Raw genomic sequence first — 26,680 nt, forward strand, 5'->3', positions numbered from 1 at the left:
CACCCAAAACTCAGTTTCTCATGGAGTCGGCATATGAAATATGACAAATGTTTTTTACATGATTGACTAAATCAGTGCATCTGCAGAGAAGTCACAGAAGCCTGGGTTGATTTTAAAGTGGCTTCAAGCTCGTCTGCGTTGTGGGGTCTGGTGTCTCTCTTCTTCTTGACAGCACTCAGTTGATTCTCAGAGGAAAATTCTCTTTTTTTTTTTATACATGGCGCCATTTCAAAACGCATCACCTCAAGGCACTTTACAAAGTCAATGCAATCAAATCATCCAGACAGATTGGTTAAAACGTTTTCTATCTAAGAAAACCCAGCAGATTGCATCGAGTCGTTGACTTGCGGGATTCTCTCCTCCTGAAAGAGCGAGTAGCGACAGCAGACAGCAGTGTTGTAGTACTCGAGTCCAAGACTTGAACTCGAGTCCGAGTCATTAGCTAAATTTAGAGACTCGTGACTTGACTTGGACTTGGACTCCTACATTCAGATCATTCTGACTCAGAAATTAAGAAAAAGACTCGGCTTTTTTTTGTATATCATTAGGCTATAATTTGAATATGTCAGAATATTATTTGGTGTATGATTTTAAATATCTAAATTATAAGTGCAATGTGGTGGAGTGTGGATTTTTTTTTTGTTTAAAAACATGTAGGCTATGCTTACTTTAGTGCGGAACTTGAACTCGACTTGATCAATAGTGACTCGACTCAGATTTTTTTTTAATGACTTGGACTTGACTCGGACTTGAACACTGGAGACTCGAACCTGGACTCGGACTCGAGGCATAGTGACTTGACTACAACACTGGCCGACAGTCTCTTGCGATCTGTCGTTGACTTTGCAGCAATCCCTCATACTGAGCATGCATGTAGCCACGGTGGAGAGGAAAACTCCCCGTTAACAGAAAAAAACCTCCAGCAGAACCAGACTCGGTGTGAACAGCCACCATCGACTGGGGGTTTCAGAAGACAGAGCAGAGTCACAAAACAAACAGAAGCACTGATCCAGGAGTACTTTCTATGTTTGGCAATAGACTCACTGCACAGGTGGCTGTGCCTCGGAGTGAAACCGGGCCAAGCTGACTGCAACCTGAAATCAGCATCTCCATAAAGCTCGTCAGCAGAAGGAGGCATGAAGTCCTCCAAAATGTCCCGGTAGATAGTTGCGTATAGTTTGGACCCGATCAAACAAAGTGGACCAACGACACCAGAGGGCTTGGCTTCCCAAATCATCTCTGTGGAAACATTAAACCTAAAGCAGCTTGGATTCTGAGCCTCTCCACTGTCCTCCAGTCCATGGGATCTCGGTTTCCTGATGAAATGTGACGTTTACTTTTATCTTCAGCGAGGACTTGGTACCACTGAGCTCACTTGTTCTTAACCTAGGTAAACTGCTTCTGACACCTGTACTTTAGGAGAGGCTTAAAAAAAACAAAAACAAATGCAGCTGTTGAAGAACATGCCCTGGATAGATCTCTGTGTGGTTATTCTTGAAACACCGACTCCAGCTACAGTCTACACCTTCTAAAAAAAGATTTAGAAGGATTTTCTTCACAATAACGCCAAATCTTTTATCCCTACTAGTGTACCTTTTTCTACTAGTTTTCCCTCCTCCCACTTAATATAACTAGATAATACGTATTATGCTTCTTCAAAGTACTCTGTAAATCTGCCGTGTTAGCTAAGATGGCGTATGCCTGAGCATTGTTTTTTTATAAGAATAGTTTTTATCACTCATGTAAAATTGTAATTAAAAAAAAAAAACTGAAACATGACGTTTCATCAACTACAGTAGAATAAAATGGTCCTTTGTGTCTCTGTGGTGAGATTTCAGTGCAGCAGCGATTTGTCAGGCAAATGAAAGCCCACGGAAACCCTAAAAACATAACCAAAAAAAACAAACTGTACAGTTGTGGCAAATAAAAAATGCTAATTAAGAAAAAAACTACACAGATCTCAAATATCAGATATGGGTTTAAAAAAATGCACAGATCTCTTAAGATTATGTCAAACTGAAAATTGGGCTGTTTTTAGCTGTGCCAAAAAAGGCTATTTACAAGTATCTGGAAACTTCTGAAAACCAAACGGCTGTAATAAATAAATAAAATGATTAAAACCATGTCTGGTATGGAAGGCTGTGGTGGTGGCAGGTGTAGCCCTCCTGACACAGCGAGGTCCCGCACAGGTGCAAGACTTTGCAGCAGGGCGTAATGTTTGCTGTAGCACTGTGGCAACGTGGTGTAACCTCACTGGGGAGCCAGTCCACATACGCCACCAAGGGATTCCTCTGTCGGCTGAGGCCTTTGTGTATTTCACAGCCACTGGCGAGCGCGCTGCAACAACAGATCCAGCCGGGCGAGAGGTGGAAAGAGACAGTTGCATTTTGTTTTAGCATAAACATTCAGCAAACGTTTCCTACGGGGTATCACGCCTCGGCGTTAAGGTTTGCAGTAAACATAAGAGCTAAATATGGGAATAACTTTATTTTGTGTTTTACGGGCCTTTGAAATTAGGCCAAGTTTTTTTTTTTTTTTTTTTTTTTTTTTTTAAAGTAGCTTGTTTTGCAGGATCTTGAGCTGCTTTGGGGCTTTGTTTGGATTTAAAGTCTCACCACCAAGTGAAGAAGTCCATATGTGTTGCAACAAAATAAGAGCAAAGACTTTACCTCAGCTTTGTGTGTGTTTATCTGCTCTATATCTGTATCCTACCCAGCTCAATGGCCTACTTCTCTGGCGGGCAACGGCACCATCTAGCGTTGATTCTTGGACTAAATGTCCACCAGCTTTTGAAGAATCCACATGCGAAAGATTTATTGGAACCCCCAATATAGATGTAAAATACCTTAAACAATTTTTTTCTTATTAATTCTGCATGATCTCTCTCTGAATAAAATTTGAAAGTGATATATATATATATATATATATATATATATATATATATATATATATATATATATAAACTCTTTGGCATTATTGGTCCCCCTTTTTAATACCTAGACAGCTGAAACAGGCTTTACTTTGCACTAATGAAAACATGCTTTGAATTTTATTGGAATGTGTTGTAACGGACAGAAATTTTAGTATAATTGGAAAGGGGACAAAAAAAAAAAAAGACTGAAAACACTTTGCAGAAGGCATTTCTTCAGCCATTACTGTTCCCAGTATTTCGGGGAATGTTTCTGAGAAGTTTACACATCTAGAGACAGAACCTGTTGACCTTGTTTCTCAGCTAAATAGCTTGTTCTCCTAGACGGTGAAACTGCCTGACCCTCAAGTCTTTGACAGCCCCTCGCAGGTTTTAATCCACGACTTTCTTGTGTTTAGCTCCATCGATCTTCCTATCTACTCTTTGTACTCTACTACAGCACAAAGTGTTTTGGATGCGGGCCAAAAAGTTTTATTTTGGTTCTTTTTGACCAGACAACCGTCTTGGAAATCTGCAGAGAGGACCTCTTTTGGTATTCTTTTAACAATAGCTTTCTTTGTTTTTTGAGACATTATCCAAATAATCTCTGTTGGACTAGAAAAAGGGCCTTCTGAACACGGTTGATGCTCTGGACTTAATTTAGCGACAGAAAACAAATTCACGTCGCACTCGTCTGATTAAGTTTTGAAAACCGTGTCTCTTTCCACTTTGCAATCATGCACTACTTTGTGTTTGTCTATCAGACACATTTTGAAAATTGCTTTAGACTTTGTGGTTAGGTCGCAACAAAATATGTTGAATATTCAGGGGATGTGAATGGCTGGATCTCAGCACTTTATTTAAGTAAATGCTCCCATTTAGTCCTGGTCAACATTAATAGTGTTTTTCACTATGGTGAATGTGCGAGCGAGTGTTTAAGCCCAGACAGCCAGGACATGACTGGACAGTGCAGCAGCTCTCCCTGCAGACACAACAGACTCTGGGAGGAGAGAAAAAGACTTGTGAAACAAATGTGCTTTTGACCCCGTGTGCAGAAAGCATTAATAACGTTATTTTGTCCTCCGCTTCTCTGTAGCCAATTAAAAGAAAACTCTTAGTTATATGTATGACAAAAGTATGTACTGATGTCATCGCTGTAGAAAGCCACATTTTTACCCAGCCTGCTACAACAACAACCTACTCATGTACAAGAACGAAGGGAAAAGGCCGCTGATTGCCATGTTAGACGCTGCGTACAATCTGCAGAGAAGCTGAGGAGACACTGATCTGTAAGTAACCATAGGAACTAGTATGCTGCAGACCTTTTAACGTGCAAATCCAGTCCGCCACCAGATGGCAATAAAAATTAAGAATTTCCCCAGGTTCTTTTCCTCCCTCCTTTCAGTGCGAGGATAGCTTTTCAGTGAATGGATTGTCACTGATTGTACTTTTCTACTCTTAAGCCCCTCACTTAGGAAGCTGCACCTATAACATGTGCTAAACTGAAGGTGTTAGGGATTTTAAAAATGATTTTTAGCCAGAAATATCAGCCATTTAAACATATAATCGTTTCAATGATATCATTTATATCAGTGGTGGGAATCTACCTATTGTCTGAAGTTTCATCAGCTGTGGTTTTTGATAGAGGCCGTATGGGCAGTTGCACAGTAAGGAGGGATGGGAGTGCACCTGAAGCACTGGGGGAGTAAACCTGGAGTGCAATAGATAATAATAATAATAATAATAATAATAATGATAATGTTGCAAATTTCTTTGCAAGAAAGGAGTTGCCGCCCACTTCTTGCTTGTGTGGGACTGGACTGCATGTAATTACACTACAGAATCTCAGACACCGATTGCTGCTGTTTGTTTTATTTTACGGGGGGCTATGTGTTTAAAAAAAAGTTATATAATCAGATCTAAAATAGTCTTGAATGCTAAAATCTTGAGCTTTGCTGTTCTTTTACTCCACATTTAGTTTTATTTTAGCTCTGTGGGAGCAGTGAGGAACAGTGTCGTGAACGTCTCCGGTCGAGTTTTGCCAAAACCCATTCGTCTGATAACATTTAAAAATATCTATCACAGAGAATCATTTAATTCACATTAATTATGAGATGCGAGTGCTCTTCTTGTGCTTTGCTCTTCAGCAGATGGCCAGCGCTGCGCCCTCCCCCATAGGGCACGACTTGGTTCATGTAGTGCAGCAGCTTGGCAGACAGCTGGGAGGAGTCTAGACAGACGCCTTTCAGCTGGAACTTCAAAAACCAACATCGTCTTTTGCTCTGAGCTCTTCTTTTCCTTTTACAAGCTTCGGGCCGGGTCACTCATCTTGTTGAGAGGAGATAGAGAGAGAGAGAAAAAAAACTCTCAACCATCTGGATGTTTGACAAATGCCTCTTGCTGAACAGATTGTATCTGTTGGGAGTTGCTCGCTGATGTTTGTTGAGAGACTGCTGACATTTTAGGAGATAAAATGCACACCAGCTTTTCTGCAGCTACTCTGGAACAGTTGAAATCTCTGCAGTGTGACGTTCCCACAGTAGCAGGCGTCTGTGGACAGAGCTAGCAACAGTTGGCAGTGATCGGGTCTTGGGTCATAAAAATGAGCAAATGGACATGTTACATCACCAATGACAGAAAAGGGCAACACGCATAAAGATGGAGGACGTGGTACCACAAATATAGACATAGACCTTGTGTTTTAAATGTTTATTAGGTTATTTTGTTTGTAAAATATGGATAAATATACTGTTGTGTGTCGTAAGCATACTGGATTTTTTTTTAATTGATTAGCTTATTGTAGTGGTTTATTTTTTCTATATGACTGAACGTATTTTCATCACGACAAGGAATGTTAATGTTAATTATCAGTGTTTCATGATGCCTTTGAACTTCTCTTTTTACAACATACTACTTCAACGTTTCTTTTCAAGCAAGCATTGGTTTGATTTTCTTGTGAATCCAATCAACAGAGAGCTTAATCTTCCATGCAGGCTCAAATATTTGGATATGACACCTCAACCATGTTATTTTTTTTTTATACTATCAACAAGATTCTGGCCGAATTTTAGTTGTAAATTTGACCTGATCCTTCATCATCAACGGTAGAGTTTTCTTTTTTAATTTGTCATATTAGTGAAGCAAGTTCTAGACCATGATGCTCTGCAAGGAGGCTCAACTGAAATTTAGATGTCTTTTTGTAGAAATGTTTTATAGTGAGAGGAAACTAAAGAATGGTGGCAGCATCATGCAGAGGGTCTGAAGGCTATGCCACAGCATCTTTATTCAATTTACAGGACCATTGTAGCAGTGGTGGGATGATTAATAACCATTTTTTTTATCCATTTCACCTCAAATCCACAGCTGGACAGTTGAATTGGATCCCACTCAGAAAAAAAAAAAACATTAAGAAATCCTTGACTACCTCAGCTAAACACGGTGTGAAAATGTAGAACCCAGGTTTCTTTCCTGTAGAGGAGATGCAGCAGTAAAAGAAGGAAGATTTGAGATTACATATATCCATCACTGTGACTTTTTGCCTCTGTTAGACTAAAGGTGTACAAAGATTCTCAGGGCTGCCACTAATACTGCCTGTTTTTCCAATTAAGACCTCAGATAATTGTAAGAACCTCTGAAAATGTGGACAAGTAAATACATTCATACTGTCTGCAGAGGAAAAACATCCCAAAGGATAAGTTAAAGATAGAGTTTGGTTTTGCTTTTGTCTTCATTGTTGGTGTTGAAGGACGTTGTTTGTGATCTCGGGGACTGACTGTGCTGAAATGAGAGGAGAAGGTTGACCATGAGCATTCAGTTTGTGGGATTTTATTTAAGCACAGAGTCTGGATTGTATGTAGTCTTCAGCTGGGGTTGTTTTCATGTGTTTTCCTCCATGTTGATTCCTTGCTGTCTGTATTTTAGGTCAGCCTAGTTTCTTTGATAGATGGGGGCTCTGCTTCTTGCTGGGAGGGAGACCTTGACCTGTCCCGCCCTGAAAAATCCCTTCTGGTAGAGAGAGTTGGATCAAGCCTTAGTAAAAAGTAAGAAATAACATTCGTCGATGAAAGTTATTTTAACAGAGTCATAATCTGAGGCTGCCTTCATCATTTATGCTGCTTATGTCTGAGCTGGTTCCACATTTTGAGCTAAATTAAAAGTGCTTCAAGTGATATGTATTAGTTACATTAATAAGGCATACATTTTTAATAAAAGTGATTTCCGCACGATTAAATATTAATGTAGAAAAATTTAAATGTGATTTTTATCTGTGAAATGTGCAATTTGAATAAAATGTTCTCAGTATTTATGTATAATAATTGCCAATAAGGAAATTAAAGCCACTAGAAGCAAATAAGCAGTGATAATAAATGAATAGCGTTTCAAGGTGAAAACGTATTAACCCTTTTACAGGTCTTTGTATGTTTTTTTTTATTTAGTCACACCTAAATGTTTTAAATCATCAAGGTAACATGAATAAATACAAAGCGCAGTTTTCAAATGATGATTCCATTAATTCAAGGTGAAAAGCTGTCCAAACCAACCTGGCAATATGTTAAAAAGTAATATCCTGTTAAACCTAATAACTGGTTGTGTCACCCTTTGCAACAATAACTGCATCACTTTGACCTCGTGATCTTTTACATCACGGTGGAGAAACTTTGTCTTAAACCTCTTTGCAGAATTATTTTCATTTAGCTGGAATGAAAGAATTCAAAGCAGAAGGATCTATTGAAGGCATCTTAAATCTGGATGGCGACTGTGTGGCTACAAATCCTTCTCTTGTCTTTTCTGTAAGCCATTCAAAGCAGAACCTTCTGGTGTGTTTTAGATTACCGTCCTGCTAACCCAAGTGTGTTTGAGTTTTTGGTCACAAAGCGATGGCCGGAAAGAAATTAAGGACAGATCAAACAAAGTTGTTGGAGGGGCAAGTACCTTTTAACATTATGGTACTACAGCATAAGTAAAAAAAGAGTTCAAAATGCTTGTGTAATTGCAATATTGTTCAGTGTTCTGCTGGCCCACAGGAGAAAAAGTAGTTTTTCAGTCTTTTTGTTGTACTCGTTTGAGTTTTTTTCCCCCTTTTTAAATGGATATATTATTAACGGCTGGAAACACAAGGCCATGGATCACTTATTGATGTTTCCATAAACACTGATCAGCTTCAAGAGTAAAGTATAAATACTCAGAAAGCCTCAGTAATATTTAGTTTGGAACTGCTAATACTTGTAGCGCTGGTGATTTTGTAAAAAAAAGTAAACAAAATAAAAAAAATCATTTAACATGGATCTTAAGTTGGATTTTTTTTTATTGTTTGCTTTGTTACGCATTTGCAATAAGGGATATATTTATTTCCAGGGTTTTTACAAATCTTCATGAGATGCCAATAAATATAAAAAAAATTTAGTGTAAATGTTGCCTTGACAAAAATAATTATGGATAACACATATAAAGACAAGAACAAAGCTCTTATTGCAAAGAAAGCTTTATTGCCAGTGACATAAAGAGTCCACACATTATTGTTTTTTCCCATTTTGAACTGGATCTTGATTTCAATGCTTCTAATGGTCCCTCAGTTCTAGTTACAGTCTGCAGACACGGGTATCACCTCAACACGAAGGCCAAATGACAAAGTTTAGATATATTCAGTAGCCAAACTGAGGCCGAACAACGTACCCGTCACTGACTTGTGTCTCTCTGCGCATTAATGTCATGGCATATTTCCTAATAAACAGAACAACACATCCATAAAGCCTCAGGCATGGCTTTCTACAAGGATACACTCACAAATAAACAATGGCACTTATTACAGCCTAGAAAAAGAACTGCACACAGAGCTTGCTGAATAGATTCTTCTTTTTTTACAGTTTGGTTTCTTTTCACCATTTAGGATATTAGATAAAAGAGATGGCCCTTGTAAAAAACTAAACAAAAAATAAATAAATACTGGACAACAACATGGGGATAAGACACCAGAACAAAAAGACACTAGTTAAAAAAAACAATTCAGTGTGTGGTTGATTATCGCTTTTCGAAATAATTTTAATGGAAGATCTCATTTTTATTATACATTTGCATCTCAGTAAATAAAAATATCATTGATAGTCGGTTTATTTCAGTAATTTGGTCCAACGGTGCAGCGATTTTTCTCTTTAGAAAACCTTTTTCTACCAAACGTTTTGATTCCACTGAAGTTTCAATTACATTGGGATTCGGCACTCTAAAGAGCTGGCTTCTTTACCAATGACCTTTTGTGATTTACTACTGTTAGGTCAGCAGTCGCCACCATTATTCTGTAGGCTCTAACACGGCATATTAGGGTATAGTCTAATTTCCAGAGGACTGAATTTAATGTTTTCATTATGTTTCAGCTTTGAAAATTGCAACGGATGAATTATGAATCTATAACATATGAGTTTCCATTTCTGAGTTTGAACAAAGAATTAAATGTAAATTCCAGGGATATTCTAATATACTGAGATGCACCTGCCAGCATATTACTGAATCAAAAAAAAAAAAAAAAAGTTTGATATTGCACTTTCCATCGACTCCCAGCAATGGCAGTAATCTTAGCAGAGCAGTACTACGTAAGGCGACACTAAACCTCAAAACAATTACTCTGTTGCAATAAAAAGACCTCCTTACAAGCTTACATGTAAAGTGAAAGGTCCACACGGAACTTCATATTTAACATTTTTAGGCAGAATATTCACACATAACACACAGTTTGATTATCAGAAATCATTTTTGCCTCTAAACATCTGAACAAAAAAGAGCTTTGATACAGAATCAGATCTGAAACATTATTAGAAAAGATAATTATCCTCCTGCACCACTGTTCCTCCATTAATCTGCACCACCCACGTGCACGATTAACAGTCCCCTTATCGTTATTTACATCGTGGGTTTCTGGAGTGCAAAGACTAACACTAAGTATTATATTCTTTGGTTCAAAACTCTACAATTATAGTGAAGTTCAGTGTCTGGGATCTGAACAACATTCTATGTTATAAAAATCTTCAATAAACCTTTAGCTTTTATTATATGGGGGCATCAATTTATATTCTACCACTCTAAATAATTTCATTTCTAGGTTCTCTAGAATGAGATATTGATTTAAATAAAATAAAATAAAAATTCTGCATGGATCTCTTAATATGTATCTGTTATTACACATTCACAATGTAGAATCACAGGAAACACAGCTTAGTTATACACAGCGATGTAACAGCCATGTTAGATAAACATCCCACATCATCAGACGTTTAGAACTTGCACCAGTCTTTGTGTCAGTCATGCAAACAAACTAAAATAAATATCTATCTGTATAAATACAAAAATAGTCACCACTACAACCATACACACACATTTATCTTATACGTATTAAGATATACAAGTTCAAACTGCATTGTCAGCCACAGTTTGAATAATATCTAGAGGGACACCACGACTTATGTCAAATGAACCAAAGACACAGTGTTAGGGGGGGGAAATCAAAGCTTCGTAGCTGGGTTAGAAAGTTAGCACAGAGCAGCACTGAACTCAGTGTAGGCACAATTTTCATTTTATATAATCAATAACAGCCCCAAGGGAGGAAAAAAAAAAAAAAAAAGAAGAACACACACAGCTGCTGAAACACAAGTGACCTATACAAGCACACGAACCAACAGGTGAACAGAGAGACAGTACATGTCGACACTGCATAGAGTTAAGAAAAAACACAGTTCCGGCCAGCTCCCAGCTGGACCGAGCTCACACCAACCAGATCTGATTCCAGCTGTCAGCGTTCACCAACACGTCTGCACAGCTAGGGGGCATACTGCCATCCACACTTTGAGAGAACATCTCCCTCCGCGGCTCTCAGTTGGCCTGGACTGGTTTTGGACCCACTGCCACGCCGTTACAGTCGAGAATGTACTGCAGGCAGCCTTGAGGTGGACGCCCGGCACCATTCTTAGTGAGTTCGCCTGTAGTCTCTCCTTTCTGGCCAGTTCCCTGTATTCAGAGATGGGTAGAGTAGACAAAAGTTGTACTCTAGAGTAGCACTGCTTCAACATCTTTTTACTCAAGTGAAAGTAAAAAGTAGCCAACCAAGAAATCACTCAAGTAAGGGTGAAAAAAGTATTTGTTAGGAAGGCTACTCCAGTACTGAGTAACTAATCATAGCAATTGGTGATTTAATATTTAAAAGTGATGTAGTCGGACAGACAAAAATATAAAGTACAAATCCTTGTATTTAATAGACTAAAATCAAAAAATAAACAAACAATTCCAAAACAAATTCCTACAGGATAAACCCTTTTCTGATTTTTTTTCAACATAACAATGAAACCAATACTTTACATCAGTTAATGTACGTAGAGTATGTTAGAACAGTGCAAAGTACTTCCAATGCCAAAATCTACTGCTTACTGTATGGTTACTTGACCTACAAATGGCTGAAAGAGCTCAGCAGATAGAAATTAACATTTAAACAACTAAACGAGTGTACAAAATAAGAAGTAACTCTCAAGTAAAAATAAAATGTACAGTGCAGTAAAAAACGAAAGTACATTTGGTTCAAAAAGTTAGTCAAGTAAATGTCAAGTCAAGCAAATGTAACTGATTAACTAGTTTCCACCCACCTCTACCAATATTACCATTACAAATATGTAGATAGATACATTTGATTAGCACAAAACTATAACTAAACCAGCAGGGTTTTTAGTGTCCTTGAGTGTGCGTTCATACCTGGGACGGTTGAATGGTTGTGGGTCTCTGGGGGGCATTAGCTTCTCTCTCAGCTAACTGGGTCATTTTCGCCAAAACCAAGTCAGCAATGAGCTGCCGGTCTTCAGCCTGGTGTTCTCCAACCAGCGGCAAAGCGGAACCAACCACCTGTGCCGTATTGAGAATTGGTTAATGCAGAGGAACCTCGCTGCACTGTGATACGTAAATACTGTCGCAGTAAATGCCAGACTTGAACAATATACTGGATTGTGAGGCAATGCATTTCATGTGTTTTCAATACATCTTTGTTTAACCAAGAAACATTTGCTGAGATTGAAATCTCTTTTACACGAGAGTCCTGGCTCATCGTTGGCACAAATACTTTTTTTTTTTCCATTTAGAAATTAGGATGCAACTTTAGAGTATTTGAAGAACTGAAGTTGGGTGCATATATTAAAATTTATTCTGGATTTGCTCGAGTACATGCAGCATCTAAGGCCTAAATATATACATGCACCCAACTAATATTTAGTTAAACATCACTTTGCAAGTTTTAACTCAACCAGGTATATTTTCTTCCCCTTAACAAGCTTTTATCAGAATTTGTGAAGGATTTTCCACCACTCCTCATGGCAGAATTGGTAGATTTCATTTGAACTTGTAAGATTCCCGATACATGTGCGTCTTTTAAGCACAGGGCACAAAGGATCTATAGTGTTTAGGCTGGGCTTAGGCTTAGCCTGCTTTATCCAAAAAAAAAGGTCTAAAAAGTTGATGTTTGACTGAGATAATTGTGTAGAATGAACTCACAGAAACTTTTACTATCTGGTAAAAGAGTATTGGTTGGGACATTCAGGAAAGAACCCAGAAGACATTAAACTTCAAACCTGAACTGAAAAATATTGTAGCACCAGTGCCCCTGTCCGTACTGAAGCAAGTTTTACATTCACATGGTCCTACATAGTTGTTGGATCAAAACCAGAAGCCTCAGCTCAGCAGAAGTTATTCAGCTGGCCATATGGAGAAGAGAAAGCCTTCTGAAGAAGCATTTTATGGCCTGATTAGACACATATTTAATTATTTGTTGTTACAAGAAGAAATAGACATCAATTCTGGCCTTTCAAACATAGCAACAGTCAGGCATAGTGATAGTAGCATCATGGTATGTGCCCGTGTTCCCATTACTTGTGCCTTGAATAAAATAGATGAAACAATTAGGAGGACTACTTCTAATTCCTCTCCGATGGATGTTGCAGGAGCGTGATGATGCAAAAAAATAAAAATTAAAAAAAAGTATTTTGCAATAGATAAAGCAGGTTTATTTTAAGCTTCTGAAATGTCTTTTCCAAAGTTATGACCTCTGTTCTATTGACAAATAGGAGAGTATCTTCAGAAGTTAAGTCTGCATCAGGAAATCAACCAATTTAATTAGATTATAATTGTTTTTAACCAAGAATGGTCAAATATCCAGCTGCAATTGTGTCACATGCTTGGTGGTGGCTAAAGCAAAGCACTTGGTTGAAGTACAGCTTGCTTTGGAACATCACAACAAAATAAAAATAAAAAGTGTGCAAGCAGGTCTTGTTTTGAAAGTTCATTAGGATTGTTTGTTTTAATTATGTTCTTTAATATCAGTTAAGATACAATATTACAAGGATTATGACATCTGTGTCCACAATAGTTGGATGTAAAGTTTTAATAGAGCTGTAATCATCCAAATATTTAAGTTCTTCCTAAAGCATCCTCCATTTGGAGATTTCACGTGTAGCATTGATATCCATTCATATCAGATTCTCACCTCTGTGATATAATCTTTGCCATCTTTCCCATGGATAGCTTTAACTGCACAAATGTCCAAACCCCCAAAAATCTCAGAGCAGGTGTCCACCCACAGCTTGTACCTTAAAACAATCGAAATATGACTCAGAATCACTCGGAGGAAAATGACACAATGTGGTCCGATTATCACAAATTCAGCAGAACAGAATATCTGAGAACAGTTCGTGTCCAAATTCAACTTTAATATTTGATGAGATTCTAGGTGAGGCTTACCTGTCAGTCATGGCGACCCGCTCAAGCATCGCAGAGCCCGTGTTGGTCTTCCAGTTACCAGATATGGATGTTCTCCTGATGTGGGTAAAATGCACCAATAGAAAGGATTAGCTTAGTTCGGTTTGACGGTGAGTAACAACAGCTTATTTATACCCACATGTAGGCTTTGTAGTCGGTCCCAATCTTCTGGATTCTGATGTCGTACTTGGAGTCGATGAGAGGCTCTGTGGTGGTGTAGGTCTGAGTGAGAGCCACAACACTGGCGATGTCTTGGAACTTACTGTGATTGTCCACTTTCACCTGTACCCAAAAAAATGGCAAATGCAAAAATGTTTTTTCGTAGTCTCATGCAACGCCGTGGTCCAATGATTTTCCTTTAATCACATTAGAATGGCCCAAATTAACACAGTGCTTGTACAGCGCCTTGCAAAGGTAGTCATACTTGTTCTGCAGAGATCTACCACACAGTTTGGGGAAGTGGCACGAAGAAAGCCACTGTTGAAAGAAAGTAATACCTAGTCTGGTCTGCAGTTTGGTTCATCCATGTGGTGCGCACAGCACACATGGATGAAGGGGCTCGGGATAGATGAAAACCAAAACTGAACCTTTTAGGATACAGGCAAAGCATGGCTGTGGCAGTATCATGCTGTTCAGAAGCCCTTTCCTGCAGGCAAAGGGAAACTGGTCAAAGGAAATGGATGGAGCTAAATACAGAGCAGGCATGGAGGAAAATGAGACTGGACATGGGGCCAGAACTACAAGGAAATGCTTTAGATCAGGGGTGCCCATGTCCAGTTCTCCAGAGCTTCTATCCTGAAACTTTTAGATGCATTCCTTCTACAACACACCTGAAATAAATAGCTGAATTGCCGTATTCGTCGTCCATGCAAAGGCCTGGTGACAAACCATTCATTTGATTTAGGTTTGTTGGAGAAGGGATACATCAGTTGCAGCGTAGTAGCTCTTGGGACTGGACGTGGCACACCTGCTTTAGATCAAAGCATAGTCATGTTGTCATAGTCTAATTGTGCAGGCCTGGTCAGACCTGCACAATTAGAGGGAGACACACCACAACAATTACCGTAGTACTGCCACTGAAAAGTAGTTACACAAAGTACGGGCTCCAGAGGGCATGGCCACAATTTTAGTTCTATTCTGAAAAGGATTTTTTTTTTTAAATGATTGAATCCACCATTTTTTTTATTAGCAGCTATGCACTGCTATAAAACTATTTAAGTTCAAGAGGTATGAATACTTTTGCAAGCCACTGTATGTGCACAAGGTTCAATGCAAAAAAACAAAAAAATGATCCACTGTACCTTTCCCATGCCCGAGTGGGCATGTCCAATCTTCACAACAACAGGAAATGAGGGCATGCTCACCTAATTAACAAGGACATTCAGTTACTCAGTTGTTCTTGTATGTTTGTATTACTATTTTACTATCACAAACATCACTACAGATGATGAAAACAAGACAAGTTTAATCTTTCATCTAATGGATTGCTCACCATCTCCTTGTAGTTGGGATAAAAGGTCTGTTCAATGAGAGGAAACTTCTCAGGTCCCAACTTCCTATAGGTGTTGATAAGCTGGGAAAACTGCCCGTCCACAAATTAATTCATTTGGGAGGGGGGAGGGGAAATTGAAAACGAAACGACGTTTAAGATAACAGAAACCTGAACATCTAAAATGTGTTCACCCATCCCAGACAGAAGAACAAATTTTTAAATCAGGTTTCCTCTGCCCACCACATCGTTTCGCCACTTACTGCCCACGGCTTGTCGCAGAGGTTATAGATGGACTCCAGGGAGTTGATGCTTGGGACGCCCCCGTACTGCAGACCGATGATCAGGTTGCGAAAATCTTCATTCTGGGTCATGCTGAAGGCATGCTGGCGAATGAGGACAAAGTCTGGCTTGAAGGACCTGGAGAACGGAATAACAATGGAGATGTAAACAAAGCTGTGCCAACGGATAATAGCGATGCGGATGAGTCAGTCCGTGGGCGAATACAGAACAGTCAAAACAAAGCGTTTGTGTTGTACAATAAATTCATTTGGAGTTTGCTTGTCTGACCTGACCACCTTGGTTCCGTTTCTGAGGACCTGCATGTTCACGCTGCAGGTGCCGCTGGCATGGGCGACAACGTTCATCTCACTGAATTCAGCCTGAACCCAGAAAAAAAAAAGGTAGAAAGTTATATGGGGGACAGGAAATGTAATCCTCATTGTTTTCCATAAGCACATGAAATGGATCTAAGTGGCTTCATTAAACGTACCTGTTCCACTTTGATATCATAATCCCCGTGTATTTTCTTTCCCTTGAATAATTTCGCCCTGGCAGAGAAAAACAAAAGCAAAAGGAACATTTTTTTAATGCAACGACAGAATCGCAGGTGTCCAGTAAACGCCAGATCCAGTGTGAACATGTCGCTCAGTACTGCTGACTTTGCAACCAGCAGAAAAGTGAATCGTTGGTGAATAAATGCCAATCTGCTGAGTGAAGAAAACAAAGAAGAAAAAAGCCCACCTTCTGTGCTTGTCCAACTGCTGAAACACAGAAACTCCCACACTTTATCACTTCAGTGTGACAATCACAAAAACTCTAAAACAGTAAAAAAAAATATATATATATATATTGAAAACAATATCTTTTCTACATGGCCTTTTTCACATTGTCTCAGCTTATGAACCTCAACGTAATTCATCAGGATATCATGTGACAGGCCAGGCCCTCCAGTCCTTAAGGACCAACGTCCTACAACTTTTTCATCTGTCCTTGGTCCAACACATTTGAATGAAATGGCTGAATTGCCTCCTCAGCCTCCAGCCAAGTTCTGCAGAGCTGTGCAAATAATCTCATAATTTTATTCTGGTGTGTTGAAGAGGGACGTTAAAAAGTTGCAGGATACTGGCCCTCAAGGACTGTGGTTTGACACTCATGTGACAGACCAACACAAAATGGACAAAAACTGAAGTGGAAGGAAAATTATCCACGGCTTTAACAACATCTACTTCTATATTTTTGCTCCTTTCCTTAGGGCAAACTTTGAGTGGGATTTATATTTTCTTTCAAAGAAAGCTTTCGGTTATGATTCTGGCCTGTCTGTCTGTACGCATCCTGTCGTTCATCCTCTCCATGCAGTCATCAGCCATCAGATGATGCACCTCCCGCGGCAGCACCATCAAGCTCATCTCCTCCACCTGTTCCCCTGCCTTTATAAACCGGACTCCCACAGACAGACAACGATTGAGCCAGTGGATGTCCAGGGGTTTTCCCCTGCTAGATTCTTTGTTTATAATCACACTCAGGTTCTATGGATTTTCCTGACTTTCCATGCCCCTGTCAGACGTCTATGCTGAGCTTCTGTTTTCTGGACACCGACCTGTACTGTTGTCCCGACCTCGGACCTTGCCAAGTCCATAGGATCTGTCTGCCTGTCACTACCTGCCTGTTATCGACCCATGCCTGTCCTACGGATCTGATTCCAGCCCCTGACATCCCGCCGATCAGTTCCTGCTTTTCACCTGCTGCTGTGAGCAACACAGCTCTTCACCACCAGGTTCCACAGCAGCTGAGGTTCTCCTGCCTGCACCAAGTCTCTCATCCCTTCTTTTTCAATAAACTTTTTTAAACCAAAACACCATGTCTGGCTCGAATATTGGGTTCTCTGTCTGTTCTGGCATAACATTTTCTTCTTGATGCTCTTTTGAAAAAGCCAGATGGTGCGCACGTCTAATTATCATCCCGTTAGGAGATTCTTCTTCCTGAGCTGGAGCGCTACAGCTCCTCCAGAGTTGCAATGGGCTTCCATGGCAGCTTTCTTGACCCAACCTGTCAGTCACAGTTGGATCCTATTTAGTTTGACTTATTTACTTGGTGACTTCCCCACTGGATTTCATTTAGGGTGATCAGAATAAAAGGGGCTTTATGCAAATGCATGTGACACTTTTTCAAGTGCAAAACCTTTAGAAAACCTTTTCTCGACGAGGTGCAACTTTGTGTTGGTTTATCGCGCAATATCCTACTATAATTATGCTAAGGTGGTTTTAACATTATAAGCAGAAAACATTTAAACCAGGTTTGTAAAAATGAAACAAGCAGCATTCCATCTGAATTTGAATCATCAAAAAATGATTGATCTCCTCTTCACCTGTACATTATTGCTCCTGGATTTAGGAGACACGGTTCGGTGACCACAGGATTGGATTTATATGAGCATACAGCGAGCTGTAAGTCACCTTTGAACGCAGCTCAATTCTAGTGAAATTCACAGCATCACATTGACAAAAACAATCTGTTGTGTCCAATTAATATGCAGGGGGGACAGTCAACAACACACGGTTTGGCCATAGAAATCACTGACGTATAACCAAATAAGGGGCTGCCTTAAAAAACAACAAAAAACAACCAAACAGTCTATCCCATCAATTTTCTGGGGTTGCCATGGAGAAGGTCTCATTTTTGGCTTTTCTTTTTACCGCTCAGCCCTTAAAACCAACAGCATCTACTGCAGTGGTACATTTTGTGCTGTGTCTGGTGACAGCTCAGCCCACAAGAGATCTGAAGAACATGCATATGTCTGTCTTAACACATTTAATCAAACTTTAAAATCTCTCCCACCCTTTGCCTCATTAGTTTAAATCACTCTTCTGTCACATTCCCTACTCCCACTGCTTATTTATCAAGGGCTCGCCGCTGAATAATTCTGTCACAACCCATTTAGAGCACGGCGAGGAAAACGGGTATTAAAATATGAATTGCAGCTCGCGCATATGGGAACCTGAATAGCATGAACGCATGTCATTCAGTACACAGTAAGAAAAACATGAGCAGCAAACAGAAAGGAGCCACAAAGAAAACATCTGATTTCGTTTTTTTTGGAATCTAAACAGTAATCTTTCCCAGCATGGGGCTGAGTGAGACTGTGTGGCATATGGTGTTTTTTTTTTCCAGTGCGTTATGGCTGAGCGAAGGACAACTAACAGCATACAAATAAGAGGTTGCACATTTAATAATCCTTCAGTGCATGCATTAATATGCACAAAGGTTTATCCGGTTCCCCACAGGAGAAAGTTTGATTTAAGCTGTGACTGTTTCTCCTGCTTCAGAAGAGAGAGGTCAACAATGTTAATGTACAGTTGAAGCTAAGTACTTACGGTACACACAGTGTACAAAATAATTTTATACACTGTGTCTGATATACTGTCTGACAGTACATCAGATTAAACCTGTTTTAGATTTCTTAGGATTACCAAAATTGTTTCTATTTGCTAAATGCCAGAATAATTGGAGTGAGTTTTTCTTATGGTTCACATACATGTCTGAAGTGTTTTGTAGAATATCCTCAAAGAGTATTCAGCTTGGATGAAATGTTTGGGTTATCCTTTAACATTTTTCTCAGTTTGAGTTTCTTCAGAAACTTCATCCCCAATGAATAAGATATTGCCTCTGAGTGCATTCGGAAACTGAAATCAGGCTTTTCCACGTTGCTCTTGAAATGTGGCCTCTTCCCTGCTGAGTGGCCTTTCTGCTCTTGTCAGATGATGAAACTCTCTTACCCGCTACATCCTTAAGCTTCTGTACTTTAAGCACACATTTAGCCCTGAAACCACTACTAACTAATTTCTAATGACATCTGTTTAATTTAACTAATTTCTTAAACACGGACCCCATCTACTTCCCTGACAGCATGGTGGCTGGGCATTCCTATGCTGTTTGAATGTATTTTATACCTGATATCTTGCCTGATTTATTTAGATTTTTTTTTGCTTATAATGTCCCTCAAGAAAACAGTGTGTTTGAGTTGTTGACTCATATTACATCCACAGATTATGCTCCATTTTCTTAAATTATTTGGATTTTTTTACTTGTTTTACCAAACAGAGAGGTTTTAAATGTGCTTTAGAAATAAACTGACAACAACAATTAACCTGTGACAAAGCCATGACATCATCATCTAAGCTTTCCCAAACTGTTAGTTATCTCTAAAATCTGCACATTAAAGAAAGGGTTATTAAAAAAATTCCTCTCCTTTTTCTGCAGTTTACTGAATAAAAACAGTTTTGGTAATCATAATTGACGTAAAACAAGAAACGTTTAATCTGATTTAATGTCAGACAGTGAGAAAAAAAGGGCTTTTGTCTTTTTACAGGGGATACTCGGATATCTAGTTTTAACTGCATTTATCATGCTTACAGCTATCTTAAATAGTAATAAGTCAAGAATTGAATTAGTGTACTGCAGATTTTTTCCTGATTTTGTTTAGAAAAACTGTGATCTTGATTGAATATTTCACTTGTTACTGTGTCCAAATGTTTCACTCAGATGATTCACCCGAGAGCTATGCAAGCAGAAGACCTTGGTGAATTTTAATGTGTAATAACTTCGCCTGGATCTACTCTCACATGCACTTAATGTTTGCATTAAGATTCAGTCCCCAGTACAAGGCATATTTCAGCTATTATTCGGTTATAAAAGTGCATTTTAGAGATCAAAACATTTGCTAAATTAGAAGAATCTGTCAATGTCTTTATTTGAAATGAAAGAATATTATATCCCAAAGAGTCTGGTCAGTAACACAGTGTTTCATCCGCTGCTCTTATCATAAGAGCCATTTATTACATAGCCTTCGTGGGACTGTATAAACCTGTCTGGATGGCTGGGAGCCTCATCTAAAGCGTGAAGCGCTGGATGGTTGGCAGAATGCTTCTGTCTGTGCTCTGAGCATGGCAGCCAACCCATTCTCTGAACCTCGTTCAAGTGAAACTCGTTACATAACAAATTCACATTCTAATGACACATCTACATAGGTGGTTTCTATTTTCAGATTTGTTTCTCTATATTTTGTACAGTCTGTCATCACCAAGAGCTCACATTTTTACTGTTTTCCGAGCGTTTGAGGCAACGTTATTGTAGATATTGTGAATTAAAAATAAGAGAATTGAAGTTACAGCTTCTTACATTCTAAATAACACAATATGAAAGTATTTATTTTATGATAAAATATACAGTCAGGAGTCCAAATTATTTTTCATGTCGGGTTCTTAGTTTCCCTAAAAAACATTGTGTGGCAGAGGGTTTTCAAAGAATGCCGCTATTTTAATTTTGACCTCCTTTTAATGGAGACCTTAAGCGTGCCTGGGGATGAACTAATTACTGATCCGGCTCTCTGGTAGGCCTTTTCAATCGCCAGAACTGTAGTTCTCAAACCAGTTCAGTCCAGGCACCCTAGAACCTTGGTGCTTTGTCAGAAGCCAACACCCATTTATGCACCAATATTGGGCACCAAGTATATGCATCAGTAGAAATGTGTATATATTATACACATTTATTATATATAAATTCTATTTGCTAAATGCCAGAATAATTGGCGTGAGTTGTTGTTATTGTTCACATACATGTCTGAAGTGTAGTAGAATATCCTCAAAGAGTATTCAGCTTGGATGAAATGTTTGGGTTTTATATATATATATATATATATATATATATATATATATATATATATATATATATATATACATATATACATATATATATATATATATATATATATATATATATATATTTCATTTTAACATTATAAGCACTGTTAAACATCGTGAGAAAACAAAGTACTGGCACTTTTGGGGGGCTGAAGGGTAGATGGAGGCGTCTCCTAAAAAGAAATGACTGCAGCTTGGACCTTACAAAGAAGAATATGGTTATGGTTAAGACCGTACATGTATAAATAATTACTATGCTTTATCAATTAAAACTAGTTAAAACCAATGTCAATCCATACTGGCTGAGCAGAAAAAGGGAAGAAATTTTAGGAGAGCGTCTGTGTTGAAAGGGTAGTTCTTTAATTAATATACATCCCGTTTTCCTGTTGTGTTTCTACATTAATATACAACTATTTTTAACCAGCTCAAGTAAAATACAAATAAGTTGAGTAATTAACTTGTGTTTGTGTGTCTAGCGCTTTCCTTACGTTTTCTATACTGGATTTGTGTTCTGACAGTCACGGAAGAACCAGCTATTTAGTGGTGGCCGAGTTGAACCGCTTCTCGTGGTCTGGCACCTTTTTTTTTTTTTCGTGGAAACACGCAACGCGGTTCGAAAACAGGTGCTGGAACCAGAATGGGCTCTGAACCGTGTTGGTGGAAAAGGCCTATGGGTCTACCTATTAATGCTGTATTTATTGTCCAATGGTCACAGGGTGCCTCATTACACAGTGCAGGAAAGCACATTAGTTAAGATACCATGATAGAAAAGATCCAAAAGGGAATCAAGTCGGGAAATATTTGTTTCCTTTTCCATGCTTATATAGATCTATGAAATCTTTAATCAAATTCCACTACTTTCTACATTTTTCAGCCTGCACAGGAGCCTTGTATACAAATATCTGCTAAGGCAGTATGTTCAATATTTGTAATAACCATTATTGTTTATTTTCTGACAAAATACTAGTACCGATTTTTTTTTTTTTCTTTTTTTACTGTTTGAGCATATTTCACCGAATTTTACCTAACTGGTGCAAATAACTAATCATAGGGCTTTACACCGAATTCCTGAGAAACAGTGTGGGAGAACACGGATACAAATCATCAATCACTGATAATATTATTTATAATTTCCTTAATACCCAAGCCTTGTTCAAGAATTGAGTACAAGAAGCTACCATGGTTCCTTTGGCTCTTATTACAGGCAGCACAGACTTGCTGCTTGTTACACAGTGACTTAAAGCCCATAAATAAAGTTCTAGACTCAAGATGTGCTACATCACCCAGATCATTAGACTCCTGCCAAAACCTGTAGGAAAATAAAGTGCAGTTTCATCCTCCAACGGCTTGCCAACAGTTCGATATTTTAGTATACTCACAGAGTACTTACAGCGATTGTCTTTTCAAGCAATTGTAAACTTCTGATGCCCTTCTTTTATTGTTATATTTGCTGTCACCCTGTACGTTCTGTACTCAGAGTGCAATTTGAAATTGTTTCATTATATTATCTAAACACTGGGGGAGGAACTCTGTTTTTTTTTTCTGCCACCGTGAATCAGAACCAGTGGGTGAAAAGTCGTCTAAAAACAACCCAATGAAGCCAAATCAAGTCAAACACCTCCTGCATATAGTGCTACTGAGCTGTCATTAAAAATAGATGCAGCTTTCAGACAGAGGAAGCCCTTTAAATTAATAATTTCAGCACATCTCCCCTGTGACTGTGCACTTGATGCACAGGAAGCATGACGACAAAAGGGGTATGAGCACCAAATACTGGTACAATATGGAAAACATTCAGACAAAAAAAAAAGAAAAACAAGAAAAAAAAAACTAGAGCACAGACTGTGAACAGAAACTGGTTCAGATCAGATCTGGATGAACACCAACAGTGGGAATGAGGTCACACAAAAAAACTCACTATTTTACTTCTGAAATGATATCTGATGGTTCTACATATTCTTCTTTGGTTCACATACTGATGGGAGAACATTTGTACACCAGAAAGTAATCCTTCCTCCTCTACAAATATGTATATTTTTTTAAATGTATGAAGAACATCTGGGTACACTTTAGTTAAACAGGGATCGTGGACATGGTCAACAACAATGAACAAGCAGGCGTTGCCGTTTAAACAATGTTCAGTTGGGACTAAATGGCTAAAACTGGGCCAAGAAAATAATCCTGCACTATTACATCCCACCAATGACCCTAACTGTTGATACAAGGCAGGATGTATCCATGTTTTTATGTTATTTTGTGGCAAAGTCTGACTTTATTGCTTGGATATTGACTTGTCTGACCGGACAACTTTCTTTCCAAATCTGTTATGCCCCAATTTTGGTCAGCCTGTGTAGATTGTAGCCTGGGTTTCTGGTTCTTAGCTGACACGAGTGACACCTGGTGTGGTTTTCAGACGCTGCAGTCCCTCTGCAACAAGGTTTGACGTGTCTAGTTGGAGATTGCATTCCATACGTCTTTGTTTTCAACTACGGTACTGTTGCCTTGCTCCCATCTCAAAACAGTGCTCTCATTCCCATCTGACCTCTGACATGGAAAAGACAATATTCGTCCACACCACTGGAGCTGACTGGATATTTTCTCTTTTTCTTACCATCTTCTGCAAATGCAGAAGGTCGTTGCATGCAAAACTCTCAGTAGAAAGCCCATTTGCCACCTACAACTAGGCATATTCTTTTTTCCCATTTTTGATGCTTAGCTCAAACTTCAGCAACTCATCACCTCTAGATGCTTACATGCATTCAGTTCCAGCAACGTGGTTTGCTTCATGTCTCGGTTTCAGGCAAGTCTTCTGCTTTCTATCTTAAAACTGCTAGCAATTTAGGCAAAAGCTTCATGATGCTACATTTCAGGAGATAAATCCCCCCCCAAGCCCTGCACTAATGAAGGTTCACCATCAAATGAAATTCAGTTACCATGTATTACTATTGGATGGGGGCCTCTAGTAGAAGAAATATACTCACTTTATTGATTCAGAGTGCAGCACACAGACAAAGCTGTTTGTTTATCCCGTCTCTGAGCAAGATCCCCCCGGACACTGATCGCCATTAGACTAGAATACTTCAGGTTTACCCCAATCTCTTTGTAACACTGGCGTGAGGGTCTGTTCTTGGAGCAGGCAAGGAAACGCATACAATGATGATCTAACCATTTTTCTGCTTTTGTTGCATTTTGCACTGACGGTTCCCAATGCACCATAGGTTTCAGTGTCTTACCTTTACCTTTTCCTATGTTCCCTGCAATGCAAATCACGTGATGTGCATTCGGCGAGCGGAGAGGGAAACCCCCATTGACTGAAGGAAAGCACCGCAGTGCATGGAATGGAACCAGAGGAAAAAAAAAAACGTTGCTTTGTGTCAGGTCAGAAACCTGTGGCACAGCAGTTTTTACATGCGTGCAGTACATCGTGTTACAAAGTAATGATATCACCAGTTGTATTAAAAATGCAGCATTTAACAGAATGTGGTGTTAAAAAGAGAAAATGCAATTAAAAAAAATGAAAGAAGAAAGCTGGAATCATCCATCTTGGTGTTATGTCATTACTATAGGCATATTCCTCGAAACCAGAACGTTCTACTTCCTTAATTGTTTGCTACAATTACAGTTGACAATAACTATTTATATTTACAGCGCATTCGGTAGCTATGCCCTCATAGTACTTTCTGATCTTTACCTAATTGTAAGATACCCAAGAGAGTGATTAGAAGAAAGCTGACCCCCCAAGGATGGAGCAGAAATCATTTGTGAAAAAAAAAAAAATGTGATTCACAACAAATTAATTAAGACTGAGGAACGCGTTTGTCTTACCACTCCTGCTGGGGTTCATCGATCACAAGGAGAATCTTAAACTTCTTGGGTGTCGTGACTTGGGTCTGCTCCACGAGCCCCGCCGAGGCAGCTGTCTGCTTTACAACATTAGTGATGGAGCTGAAGAAACCAGCGCCGGCCGACTGAGCGGGCTGAGGTTTCCTCTCCGGAGCGGGGGAAGTGGCCGGAGGTGTCGGCCCGCCTGTTGGGGACTTGGCGGGGGTGGGGGAAGCGGGTGGAGGAGGCTGAGCTGGGTCAGGCCTCTGGAGGTCCGTCATGTAGCCGTTGGGCAGGTTGGAGATGAAGGTGCTGTCTGAGAGACGCCGGCGCAGGTAATTCATGGCTGGAAGAGGAGTAAACAAGAGCTGGGCGTGGGAAAACGATCCTGCAGGGTTCTCCTGGCGCTGCGTGTGTAGCTAATGGAGGCTGGGGGTCTCCGTACAAACTCCTAACGAATATAGTACCTCCCAGCTTTGCAGAGCATCCTCCAAGCTCTCTCTCACTGGCAGTGACGCTACAGCTTCCAGCAGCCAATCCCCTCACCCTGCGCTTTCCTCAAGCATAGCACATGATGCTCGACTGTGCCTTCCTCCCATCGTCCTCTCCTCTCCCCTCTCTCTCACTGGCATGCCTGATTTCCCTACCCCTCCCCCATTTTCTACTGCTTTAAAGGCATCATCCTTTTCTGAACATCAGCATGAAAAAAAAAAAAAAATAGAGGGGTTTCCAGTGGAGGTGCAAGGGGATATCTGGGTAATGCATCACAACGGCTTTACCCTTAATGCCCAAGTTTGACAGGATTCTCTGCCCACTGTCCGTGAAGAGCGTTTCTGTCTGTCATGGATTCTAAAATGGCTGTTTGGACCAGTGGGCAGCACTGAAAGGGAGGAAACGTCAGCGGTCCCTTGAGACACAAACGCATCGTAAACACTCTTGCTTGGTTTATCAAACCCCATATAGCTGCCGGATTTACCTTGAACGCATTTGCATTCACAAAACCTGAACGCATGTCCTGGAAAAAAATTAGCAAACACGGGGATGAGTGTTTGGAAAAGGGTTAGGAAGGGGTTCAATCAATCAATAGCTTGTGGTGCTCAGAGATCTCCACACATCTAAGCAAAGGCCAACACAGTTGATCACTGACAGGGACACTGACGGGTGGTTATTTCAGAATCAGAATCAGAATCAAACATACTTTAATAATCCCAGAGGGAAATTACTTTTGTTACACGCTCCACATATGCAACATTTATATATATATATATATATATAATCTATATATATATATATATATATATATATATATATATATATATATATATATATACATACATATATACATATATACATATATACATATATATATATATATACATATATATATATATACATATATATATATATATATATATATATATATATATATATATATATATATATATATATATATATATATATATATATATATACATATGTATAACTATAGATCCAAATAAAGTGATGAATCCAAATAAAGTGATATTTAAAAATAAATTAATAGAAATATTTGTATTCCAATTTTTTTTTTTTTTTTTTTTTTTTTGGAATGACCATGAACTGGATGACTGAGAATCTTCACCAGAAATATTTCTACTTTTCTAACTGCTTATATTTGCAGCATCTAGATTCTACTAAATATTGATCAATCACTAATTCTATCTGCTT

General features: G+C 39.1%; 1 protein-coding gene across 1 annotated transcript; it reads right to left on the reverse strand.

Annotated features, from left to right (window-relative positions):
• Positions 1-8,372: 8,372 nt before the first annotated feature.
• Positions 8,373-25,782, reverse strand: syn2a (synapsin IIa). Its single transcript, XM_012871374.3, has 11 exons — positions 24,977-25,782; positions 15,946-16,003; positions 15,744-15,835; positions 15,437-15,593; positions 15,177-15,266; positions 14,986-15,048; positions 13,824-13,966; positions 13,667-13,741; positions 13,413-13,515; positions 11,636-11,782; positions 8,373-10,900 (listed from the first exon to the last, which is right to left on the reverse strand). Exons 1-11 carry the CDS (start codon positions 25,315-25,317, stop codon positions 10,766-10,768), a joined length of 1,404 nt encoding a protein of 467 aa, XP_012726828.2. The 5' UTR covers positions 25,318-25,782; the 3' UTR covers positions 8,373-10,765.
• Positions 25,783-26,680: the final 898 nt, after the last annotated feature.

This window comes from Fundulus heteroclitus, chromosome 1 (genome assembly GCF_011125445.2).
Source record: "Fundulus heteroclitus isolate FHET01 chromosome 1, MU-UCD_Fhet_4.1, whole genome shotgun sequence".
NCBI lineage: Eukaryota > Metazoa > Chordata > Actinopteri > Cyprinodontiformes > Fundulidae > Fundulus > Fundulus heteroclitus.